This window comes from Gracilinanus agilis, chromosome 6 (genome assembly GCF_016433145.1).
Source record: "Gracilinanus agilis isolate LMUSP501 chromosome 6, AgileGrace, whole genome shotgun sequence".
Taxonomy (NCBI): Eukaryota; Metazoa; Chordata; class Mammalia; order Didelphimorphia; family Didelphidae; genus Gracilinanus; species Gracilinanus agilis.
In genome coordinates this window covers 42,694,065-42,706,149 of record NC_058135.1, presented here as the reverse complement: position 1 = coordinate 42,706,149, position 12,085 = coordinate 42,694,065, and the positions used below count along the sequence as shown (strand labels likewise).

General features: G+C 34.9%; 1 protein-coding gene across 1 annotated transcript in view; it reads right to left on the bottom strand.

The window, feature by feature from the left end:
- AFF1 (AF4/FMR2 family member 1) overlaps positions 1 to 12,085 on the bottom strand; it is a 108,557-nt gene that overhangs the window by 5,953 nt on the left and 90,519 nt on the right. The window contains exons 12-15 of the mRNA XM_044681615.1: positions 10,921 to 11,241; positions 3,741 to 3,823; positions 3,573 to 3,633; positions 182 to 318 (exon numbers count right to left, since the gene is read on the bottom strand). Coding sequence (XP_044537550.1) covers positions 182 to 318; positions 3,573 to 3,633; positions 3,741 to 3,823; positions 10,921 to 11,241 — 602 coding nt within the window. The remainder of the gene's footprint in view (positions 1 to 181; positions 319 to 3,572; positions 3,634 to 3,740; positions 3,824 to 10,920; positions 11,242 to 12,085) is intronic.

Sequence of the window (12,085 nt, the reverse complement as noted above, 5' to 3'; positions counted from 1 at the left end):
CCCCCCCCCCCCATTACCTTTTGCTTAGTGATGGTATTGAGTATCTACGTTAGAGTAGCATGTATGAGATTCTTGAAGTAAAATAACAAAATTAACAGGGAAAGTCACTTTCCAATAGACAGTTCAAGTGTGTTAACATAAAGAGAGGAGAGGAAGGATGTGCTAGAGTCATTATACTTACTTAATGAAATCTACAGTCTCTGAAAACGTGGAGTAAACTGACTTGGATGTTGGAGTTTCAGACTCTAAAGCAATTCCATATTCAACATAGGATAAGACAGCATCCAAGTACTTAAATGCTTTTCCAACCTTGTCTGGCTGTAGAAGAAAAACATGGGCATTGTTAGGCTGAAAAGAGACCCTCCCTTTTAATACCAGAATCAAGCAAATTATCATATCATGGTGGATAAAATAACAAAATTTACTGGGAAAAACAATATCTAGAATGATCAAAGGATCAAGTGGGAAAGGAATAACCAGACTTCCATGTTACAAGAGAGTAGTTGACAAAACCAGAGTGCAAATTGGAGACAGAAAGAATCCACTGGTCACCTCCTGAAAGAAACTCTAAAATGAAAACTCAGGAAAATCCTGAGCAAAATCCTGAGCTTCCTAGTCATAGGAAAAATAATATAAGTAGTCATGAAGATAAAATTCAAGTAGTGAGAAAGCACAGTCAGAGGGACACATAAGTTAGCAGCTACCTCTATAAAGTAGAGGAGAACTTTGAATTGAGTACTAGTTAGATCTGCTTGGGTTAAACCAGGGACCTAAGCGAATTATTTAGTTAGGTAAATTATCTTACCTTATCCTCTCTCTAAATTTCTTAATTTCTCTCTTCTAATTTGTAAATAAACTTCCATAAAAGCAATTTTGACTTGAGGTTATTCTTTAATTGGGGATTGATAATTATTCAATTCCCTGGCAACCTAACCCCTTTTTACTCCTTATATCTGGAACTTTGTTTATAAAATGTATTCGAGTTATTCTCTTTTTCTGAGTTTGTGTCTTGAGCCTCACTGTCACCAAAATAGTTCTTTTGTTTTTAAATAACCCTTATCTTATATCTTAGAAGTGGTACAAAGTATGTGTTCCAAGGCAGAAGAGTGGTAAAGGCTAAGCGATTGGAGTTAAGTGACTTACTCAAGGTCACATAACTAGGAAGTATTTGATGCCAGACAACTCCATCTCCTGAGCCACCCAGTTACTCCTAGAATGGTTCTTTCCTCCCATTGCCCAATAAGAGTTCTGTGTGTTGTCCAATCTCAACTGCACCATCACTGAAGCAAGGCAGTTTCTTGCCCCACTGTTATTAATTCACCATAACCTTTTCAAAACTTTTCATGCCATCTTCCCTCACTCTCTCATCTGAGAGTCTCACCTCCTATTTCTTTGGAAAAATTGAGACCATTCACTAAAAACTCCATTTATCCCATGATACTCAGGTGCCCTCTGCCTCTGCTTCTATCTCTATTGCCTATTGGAACTAAATGCCTTGAGAAATTAATCTACAATCCTTGCTTCTAGCTTTTCTTTCCCAATTCCTCTGGGGTCTGGCTTCTGGTCTCATCATTAAACTGAAACTGCTCTCACTAAACCTGCCAACTATCTCTTCCATGCCACAGCTAATAGATCCCCCTCCCCTCAATCCTCATTCTTCTGTGCTGCACCGCAGAGCATTCTTTTCACTTGATCCTCTCCTCTTTCTTGGTTTCTGTGATATTACTCTGTCTTCCCGTCTGACCATCCCATCTTAAGTCTCCTTTACTAGACCTTCAAATAATTTCACATCTCCTAAGCATGAGTGTTCCGGAAGACTGTCCTGGGCTTGTTGATTTTCTCTTGCTACATATTTCACCCAGTAATATCATTCTAGTTCCCATGAATTCAATGAGTATCTCTAGGCAGATGATTCTCAAATCTATTTGTCCAGTCTGAAGCACTCTCCTCACTGCCTGTTTCTAATCTACAATTGACTAATGGACATTTCAAGCTGGAATTTAAAAATAATTTTAATTTTTTTATTTTAATTACTTCAAATAGCAATTTATTAACTTTAAAATTAAAGTTAAATCAATTGAAAAATAAAATTTAATTAAAACGAAATAAATTAATTTAATTAATTTTTAATAATTTAGTCCTTTTAAAGTTACATTCAACATTTTCAGAAATGAACTCATTATCTTTCCCTCAAAACCTTCTCCACTGCCTAAATTCCTGATTATTTTTCAAGGGTACCACCTATTCACCCAGTCATTGGAATCCTCTCAGTCACCCGGTTCCCCACTTTCCCAGAATTTTCATTTTCTCTCTCAACTCCCCTCCCCTATCTCATCAAGTGGTCAAGTCTTGATGTTTCTACCTTTGCAACAATTCTTGCAATACCCCCCCCCCCCCATCAACCTCACTGATGTAATCTTATGCCTGAATTATTGCAACAGCCTGATGGTTCTTCTTCCTAGCAAGTCTCTCCCAACTCCAGCCCATTCATCCTCTATTCAGCTTTCAAACTGCTCTTCCTAAAGCAGAAGTCTGACCAAATTACCCCCTTATTCAAGAAACTGCAATAGTTTCCTATTTGCCTACAGGCCCAAATATAAAATCAAATGTTTGATTTTTAAAGTCCTTCATGATTGGGCTCACTCTAACCATTCTAGTTGCCATATTTTACTTTACTCCCTTCCATGTATGTTACAATACAGTGACACTGGCCTTTTCTACTATTCTTTGTAAAAGATATGCCATCTCAACTTCATGTTGTTATACCAGCTACCCCTATGACCAACATATCTGCCCTCCTCATCTTGGCCTCCTAAAATTCTACCTTTTAAAAGAAGTCTTTTTCTTGATGCTCCTTAAAGCTAGAACTTTGTCACTGCTGACTATTTCCAATTTGTCCTGCCTGATTTGTACATAGTCGTTTGGATGTACTCTCGCTCATTATTAGATGATGAGCTATTTGAAAAGTAGAATTTTTGGGAGTCTTGTTCTTGGTGGGAATCTCCAGTGCTTATCACAGTGTTTGGCATAAAATATTGAACTCTTGAAATTCTAGCTTGATCAGAATCATTCCTAGATGAAAACTGCTTCTGGAAATGAAATTTACTTTTTAGGGTGGGCATGACCTGTGTGGGTCATCATGAAAAATTTCCTTGAACATTTTTGAAGAGTGTCACGTAAGTTGTAAACAACAGATATTTAACTGAATTGGATCTATGTTAATATTGAACCCAGGAGTTGGTTTACAGCCAGTCCAGAATCTTCACAATTTCAAAACCGACTTGGATTTGTGTACTCTGATGAGCCTTCAAGACATCTGAATAATGGAATTTTGGAGTGGTAGATTTGAGAAAAAGAAAGAAAATACTTATGTGTTTAAAAGATATCACCAGGGACATAAAATTTATCAGTAACTAAGTCCTAAAAATGTGTACTTTCCACAAATGTCCATGCAAATTTATTCTACTATAATCTTCACTGGTCCTTGGGCTAAAAAGAATTAGAGGCACTAAAACCTCAAGAACAGAAATAAAACTGATTGGAAGAAAAGAGCCAAGAAAAAAACCACTCACCATTGACTCTGCCTTTTGCTTCAATCTTTTGGCTTCTTTCATGTGAAAATCAGCAGTTTGTCTGAAGATTAGGAGGCAAAAAAGCCAATGAGTCCACAGAAATATATCAAATTGAAGAAGTACACGTTCAGAATGACTTTTAAAATCCCAAACAATTCAAATTCTTACTTTTCAAACCTGACTTGATGCTTCATCAGCTTGGAGTTACCATTTGGCAAAGAAGGCACAGGAAACAGATCACCTGGAGATGCCTAGGAAAAGAGTAATCAAGATTAGGAGATAATATTTCAGGTGGAAGAGTTCTTTTTTTTAAATTTTTATTTTGAATATTTTCCCCTAGTTACATATTTCATGTTCTTTCCCTCTCCCCCAAGCCTCCCTAAGCCCCCTTAGCTGATGCACAATTCTGGTGGAAGAGATCTAAAATAAAATTTAAGAAATAAGAAATTAAGAAGGCGAAAGTACTAGATAAAGTTGGCCAAATCAAAGCACTAATTTTTCTAATCACTAAAAAATCCTAAGTTATTGGCACTTTTTGCTCCTGTAAGCCCAAAAGACATAATATCTAGGAAAATATTAGCATAGTTACCACTAAAAATTTCCAGTCAGTTATAAGTATGATCACTTACACAATCTGTATCTTCTCTTCCTTTTATTTTTTTTTAAGCCCTTACCCTTCTGTCCAACAATCAATATTGAATATTGGCTCCAAGGCAGAAAAGCAGTAAGGGCTAGGCAATGGGAGTGAAGTGACTTGGCCTGGGTCATGCAGCTAGGAAGTGCCTGAGATCAGATTTCAACACCAGTCTCCAGACTTGGTTCTCTATCTATTGAGCCACCTAGCTGCCCTCATTCCTTTTTACTTTTAATCCAATACTAAAAGGATTCCAAATTTAAGACAAAAATAAAGTACAGAAAATATCTTGAATGTATCTCAAAATGAAATGAGTAAGAAATCACCCTCTGGTTGTAAACCACTAAATCATCTGCTAAAATCCAATGTTGCTATTTAAGAAATTTTTTCGTTCTTTTTTTAAAAACAAATTACACATTAATAACAATTTTCCATATAAGTTCTCCGAAGATACATGGATATCAATGTTCTCCTCCCTCTCTTCTTTCTCCCACTCCCTGGTCTCAGAGTTGGCAAACAATTCAAACTGGGTTATACATGTATTATCACACAAAACATATTTGCATAGTGTTCATTTTTATAAGTGAGAAATCTTATGAAACAAAAACCCAAATAAATAAGCGAAAAATTATATGCTTTCATCTGCATTCCAACTCCAACAGTTCTTTCTCTGTAGGTGGAGAGCATTCTTTGTCATAAGTTCCTCAGACATGTCCTAGATTGGTCCTGCATTGCAGAGAGGTAAGTCTGTCACAGTTGATAACGCCACAATATTGCTATTACTATGTACAATGTTCTCCTGGTTTTGCTTATTTCATTTTGCATCGGTTCATGGAGGTCTTTCTAGCTATTTCTGAGAAAATTTGAATCATGGCCTTCTTGACAGAAAGTCAATTTTCGATCCACTAAACCACATGGCCTCATTAGTAACTCATATCATATGATACAGAGCAGCTTTTCTTGGACAGTGTCCCAAGTAATGCTTAGAAGGACTCTGGAGGCAAGTTGGCTAAAAAAGGTTTTCAAATTTTCCCTGGTACAAAGGCAAAAATAGAACAGAATGGTAGAATTTACAGAGGGTAGACGGGTTTGGAATATATCTAAGAAAGGCCTTAATCTGGACAGCGAAATAAAACAACTAATAAAGATAGTAGGGGATTGAGATAGCTACAAGGTAGAGATCGGATTTAGCAAGATTTGAGGAAAAATCCTGTGTCAAAGGCTTACTAGTTAAATAGCCCTGGGCAAATTTAGTTTTCTCATGAGTAAAATGGAAATAATAGCACTAATTTCAAAAAATTGTTGTGAGGATCAGATGAGATAACATATGAAATGAGATGACAAGGTCCTTGCCACTAACGTTTTGGAGGTGTTTGAACTACAGGTGATCAACTACAATGAAGGGTAAAAAAACTAAGCCTCACTATAGTTAGGTGTCTTTCATCTTTTTGGGTATGTGTTTTGGACCCCTTTGGTGAAGCTTTTGGAATGTTTAAATAAAAGATGTAGGATAACAAAGAAAATCCACTATGTTAAAATCTATTAGGGGGCAGCTGGGTAGCTCAGTGGATTGAGAGCCAAGCCTAGAGATGGGAGGTCTTAGGTTCAAATCTGGCCTCAGCCACTTCCCAGCTGTGTAACCCTGGGCAAGTCACTTGACCCCCATTGCCTACCCTTACCACTCTTCTACCTTAGAACCAACACACAGTATTGACTCCAAGATGGAAGGTAAGGGTTAAAAAAAAAACACAACCTATTAGCATATTACTTCATGATTATAGAGCTTAGATAACTTAGATAACTATATTCAGTTGTCATTTTTTTTTCAAGATCACGGATAAGAGGTCAAGAGAATTCCTGCACCAGAAGGAAGAAAGTAATTGGCCATCTGGAAATGATTAGAAGGGACAAAGGATCGAAGATTCAAAGGGAGAATGATAAAAGATAAGCACAAAAAAGCAATAGGTTTTCTGATCTATAGCACAAAATGCTGGCCCTCGCATCATGTTGCCTCCACTGAGAATATTCCTGGGAAAAGATTCTAGAGCAGTTTTTAAAGTGGGGTCTCTTAACCTAGTTAACATACATTACTGCCAAAGGCATAGCTTGATACCAAAAAGTTGACTATACTAAATATATACATACTATGTTAAAATGGGTAACTTTAAAAACTACTCAGAAGTAATAGAAAAATAGAAGGGAATGATCATTCCCAGTGCTGAACAAATTGAACAGAAAAATTAAAAAGGGAAAATATAGACCTCTAAAAATTATTTGAAAAGTTAGATATGACTAATTTAAAGTGATTTTAAAAGGAAATATTCAAGAATACATTTTTCATAGTATTTCATAGATTCCTTGCAAAACTGCCCAATAAGGAAACATTTTCTAGACTATAAGGAAACAAAAATCAATGAATAAAGGGACTAGGACCACATGATACAGACCTAACTGAAATGTAAGTAATGACATCCTGAAGAATGAGTGGGAGAAAAATCATAGAAACAATAAATGTTAGAGATAATAACAATGAAACTGCCACAAATGTATCAACCTATGTGATAAAAAAGCAGTATTTGATTTCAATTGTCCTTTAAAAAAATTTGAAATCACTTAAAATTTTGTATGTTTCCCTCATGGTTTGCTATTTCTGGCCACATTTAAATATTTAAAACACAGAATGAAGAAATCATTCCAAACAATACAATTTTTTAAAATCTCAACTACTCTTATTTATCTTAGTATCAAAATATCGTTGTTGTTCATTAGTCTCAGTTATGTCTGATTCATCATGACCTCATTTGATATTTTCTTGGTAAAAATACTGGAGTGGTTTGCATTTATTTCTCTACTTCATCAGACACATGAGAAAAATGAGACAAATAAGGGTAAGTGACCTGCTCAGGATGCCAGAGCTAGCAAGTGTCTGAGGCTGGATCTGAACGCAAGTCTTCTGCAGGTCCGGCAGTCTGCTCCCTGTGTCACCTACTTGCCCATCAATTTATAAAACAATTATCTGAATATTCATATGTTTGGTTAGTGGTAAGCAAAAGAAATTTGCTCAATTCACAGAATTATGGTTGAAAACAATTCAAATTAAAGAGTCAAATATTTTTAGTTTGGCTTTCAAAAATATATTTATTGATATGAATTCACTATCAATGAAGATGAAATGAAGGCAATTATTGAATACTTCTACACCATTACATGCCAATAAATCTTATAATCTAAGTAAAAATATAAACTGCCCAGAATAATAGAAGAAATGGAACACTTAAAAAGCTATTTGGAAGAAAGACAAAAGGAGTCCTCCAAATTCTTTGTATAACACAAATACGGTATATGTGGCTGGGGGGGGGGGGGGGGATGGGAAGTCCTTAGGATTCAAATATCAAAGGACAGTAATGTGGGAAGACAGCACAAGAGTGAATCTCCATAAAATGCATTTGTGGCCCAGGTTCTGGAGCCAAAGATCCTAGAGTACTACAATAAATCACCTAATTTCCTTGGCTGTCATAGTCCTTACTGAAAGAGCAAGAGACCTGGACTAGGAGGACTGTAAGCTACCTTCTCCTTCTAGAACTGTGACTATGAAACATAAGTATTTAAAGGAAATGAACTTTGGGGAAGCTAGGTAGCTCAGTAGATAGAAAGCCAGTCTTGAAAAAGGGAGATGATGGGTTCAAGTCTGGCCTCAGACATTTCCTAGCTGTTTGACCCTACATGAGTAATTTAATTCCCACTGCCTACCGCTTACCAATCTTCTACTTTAGAACTAATTCATTATATTAATTCTAAGACATATGAGAAGGGTTTTAAAAAATAGGCTATGGAGAGTCAGATATTAAAAGGAATATGATAGCCACAACTATATGAGTGGTTGCTCCAAATCACTAATAATGAGGGGAAAACAACTGAGGTTTTATTTCACACACATAGCAGAGAACACATAGTTTAGGTAGACTAATTAATGCATCCCTGATGGAGTTGTAAATTTGTCCATTATTCTGGACAACCATTTGGGACTGCATAAGAAAAACTCCTCTACACTGTAGATATCCTTTCATATGAGAATACTGCTATTTCAATAACCCAAAGAAGTGAAAAATAGACAGGTTCCCACAAATACAAATATCGTTATAGTAGTACTTTGGGTAATTATTAAAGAACTAGAATGAAAGTAGGGAAAGTCTGAAAAATATGAAATATGTAAATAGAATAGAATATTATTGTGTAGAAATAAATGATGAATTAGATGAGTTCAGAGAAACTTGCCCAGATTTTTATAAAATAAAACAAGTTTTAAAAAAGGAGAACAAGGTCACTATAATAACATAAAAGAAAACAATACTGAATAACTTTAGAACACATTTAGAAATGCCAACTCTAATTCTGATTATAAAAGACTTTTTTGAAAAGGGAACAATTTTTCAGCAAAAAAGGGGTGGACAGAACCATGCAAAACGAAGCATACATTTGCAGACATGTATTGATTTGTAGTGCTCACAATACTTTCTGGTTACAAAAGATAAATATACAGGTATGAGGAGTCATTTGAAAGTGACAACGATGTTTTTTAAAAAAAAAGGACATCAAGAAAACACCAAAAATGGAAAATATGTACAGACTCAAGATGTTCTTTCTTAACTTTCCAAAAGTTATTTCAGTTAAGTGTTTGAGTTGAGTCTTGCAGTACAGTTTAAAAATAAAAAAAAAAATCCACATTTTGAATTTATTATACACTTAAAAAAGGAAAAAACAAGCAGTACATTATAGATTTATACAATCATGCACAACTCTGATCTACTACTTGCTGGGAATGATCATTCTAGTTGACATTTGTTAAGTTTAAAATGTTTAAAGTGAGAAAAAAAGTTGAATCTTAGAAGGAATTGATTAGGGAAAAAATCTTTTGACAGATAATAAAATTAATTTCCCATTAAATAATGTGTCAAAAGATATGAACAAAAAGTTCTCAAAGAAGAATTGCAAACTACTGACAACTATTTCAACATAATTTGAACCAAAGGGAAATCTGAGGTAAATCTCCAAGCAAGGTAACATTTATTAGCAGGGGCATGCTACCTTGTCAATAAATGTGTCAGTGACTTGCCTCCAATTCATGCCAAAGACCCTGAGCAAGAGGACAATTTCCTCATAGAGGGTTTGGGGGAGTACAGAATAAAGAACAGAATATGGTGGATAGCAACTGGTAATGGGAGATAGTAGCAACCTCCCATGAGACTAAGACAAGATTATTGTTGGAATCCAGGTGCAAAAATAAGAGCCAACATTTTAGGACAGCAATCCTAAATATCCTTGAAGGATATCTTGGTTGCATAAAGATATCAGGCCCAAATGCCTCCCTTTTTTCCCCTCCTTACACAGTCCCCAAGGTTAGCAAACTTAACTGAGGAAAGAATAGACCAGTGAGAGAAGGACAGCTGGATTTCTAAACTTAACCCATTATAGAAAAGCTAAATTCTGAACTTAATTCAAAGTCCAAGAACTATAACTTAAGTAGTTACAGGACAAATGAAATCAATTACCTGCGAACATGATAGAGGAAATATTTTAATCTTCTCATAACTACATGAAAGAATGTTCCAAATAAGAGAAAATACAAGAGTTAATTTTATACCTAGTGAACTTACATGGATAATACAAAAAGAGATCAATTAGGAAAGAAAAATGGGCATGGAGAAATATGATTGGTAAAGCTGTAAAATGGAATATGAAATTGTGAAAAGAAAGTGACTAAGATATTTAAGCTCTTTGACCCAGAGAGTACATTGCTAGGTGGAGGTTAGTAATAAAAATAAAGGTCCTATAAACAGTAACACTTTTATAGTAACAAAGAACAGAAAACAAAAGTAAGAAATAATTGATTAGGGAATGGCTACAAAAAGTGTAGTATAAGAATGTAACTGAGTATTACTGTGCTGTAAGAAACAATGAGCTGAAATTACATAACTGATTCAAAGGGAAATAAGCAGAATTATGAAAACAATATACACAGTGACTACAAAATGTAAGCAGACAGAACAGCAACAAAATAGTTAAAACTAAATGTTTCAAAATTATACTGAGCCAGGTTAGCACCAAAGAAAAGATAAGAGAAAATATCTTTAAATTGTTTGGCAAAGTGAAAGACAATGGATGGGGAACATTGCATATAAGACTCATTTCTGATGAGTCCCTTAGTTTTAGAGAACTTAAGTTTTGTTATTATATGAGGTGGCTTTCTGGAAAGACAAGGAATTGTCAGATGGGTGATAAAAAAAAAAGTCATGTCATTGGAAATGAATCCTGAAAAAGAAGTAAATCTCAAGAAAACTATTTTTAAAATGGATTCACAAGGCATTTCAATCAATTGAATAGCTTATCAGTGGTATTATCTGTGATATACACCTCTATAACATACAGGAGAGCAAACCTACACTCTTCAACTAAAAAAAAATATTAGATGTATAATGTATAAACATGAAAGATAAGCTGAGTAAACATAGTGTTAAATTGTTTTACTTAACTGAGAAAAATCTAAGTTAAATTCTCTTATTTTAGAAATTAAAATTTTAAATGAAATGAATTAAAATGAATTAAAACAAAATATTAACAACATACATTCACACACAGTTTTTAGAAAACAAATATACTTTTTAAAGAAAATCTAATATTATCTAATTTCAGTACTTCATCATTATATGTACTCACTTTATTACATGTAGAATTTCCAGAAGGCTTTCCTTCCATTTTCTTATGTTTGGAAGAAGAGGAATCTTTATGGCTATCTTTAGTGGTGCTAGTACTTTTGGAGTGACCCTGAACAGAAGAGTAGTTTTCATTCCTTGGTCTTTTATGTACATTCTTGGCTGCCTTGTGGGAAGGAGATACAGACGGTGGTGGTGGTGGGAGCTCCTTCTTCAGGAAGTCTGAGGAGGGCTTCGACAATCTGAAGAACAACACACCCATATCATTTTTTAAAAAGAGACAATAAAACATTTTTAATTCAAAGGTATAACTGGATAAGTAGATTTGTTTTCACATAAATGATGGCAATACATGTTATTTTTTCTTTTTTAAAAATCCTTACCTTCTGTCTTGGAGTCAATACTGTGTATTGGCTCCAAGGCAGAAGACTGGTAAGGGTGGGCAATGGGGGTCAAGTGATTTGCCCAAGGTCACACAGCTGGGAAGTGTCTGAGGCCAGATTTGAACCTAGGACCTCCCATCTCTAGGCCTGGCTCTCAATCCACTGAGCTACCCAGCTGCCCCAATACATGTTATTTTTGAAAAATATGACCAAGTCCTTTTGCAAATAGTAGACACATATTATGTGTCTATGAAGACACACATGAAGGCCCAATTTGTGGTGAATGGTACACATGAGTTGACCCAATTAACTAACTTATAAGAGCTGAATTAACTTGTTTATTTATACTTAAATGAAGAAAAAAATTGTTGCTGTCATAATAATTTTGTTTGTTTAGTTAAACAAGATAAAGATTAAGAAAAAAATAAGTCTTATCTATATCATGCTTTCAATGAGTGAATAAAGACAAATAGGAATCTAGGAGGAATAAAAGTCATAGGGAATTTCTGAAATTTGAAAATCCAATCCTATGATTTAGAATTATGGCTTTTAAAAAATGACCCTTTAAAAAAATGTGAAGGAAGGGGGCCTAGCAGTACCAGATATTAAACTATACTATACAGCAGCAGTCATCAAAACAATATGGTACTGGCTAAGAGACAGAGCGGAGGATCAGTGGAATAGACTTGGGGTAAATGACATCAGCAAGACAGTGTATGATAAACCCAAAGAGCCCAACTTTTGGGACATGAATCCACTATTTGACAAAAACTGCTGGGAAATTTG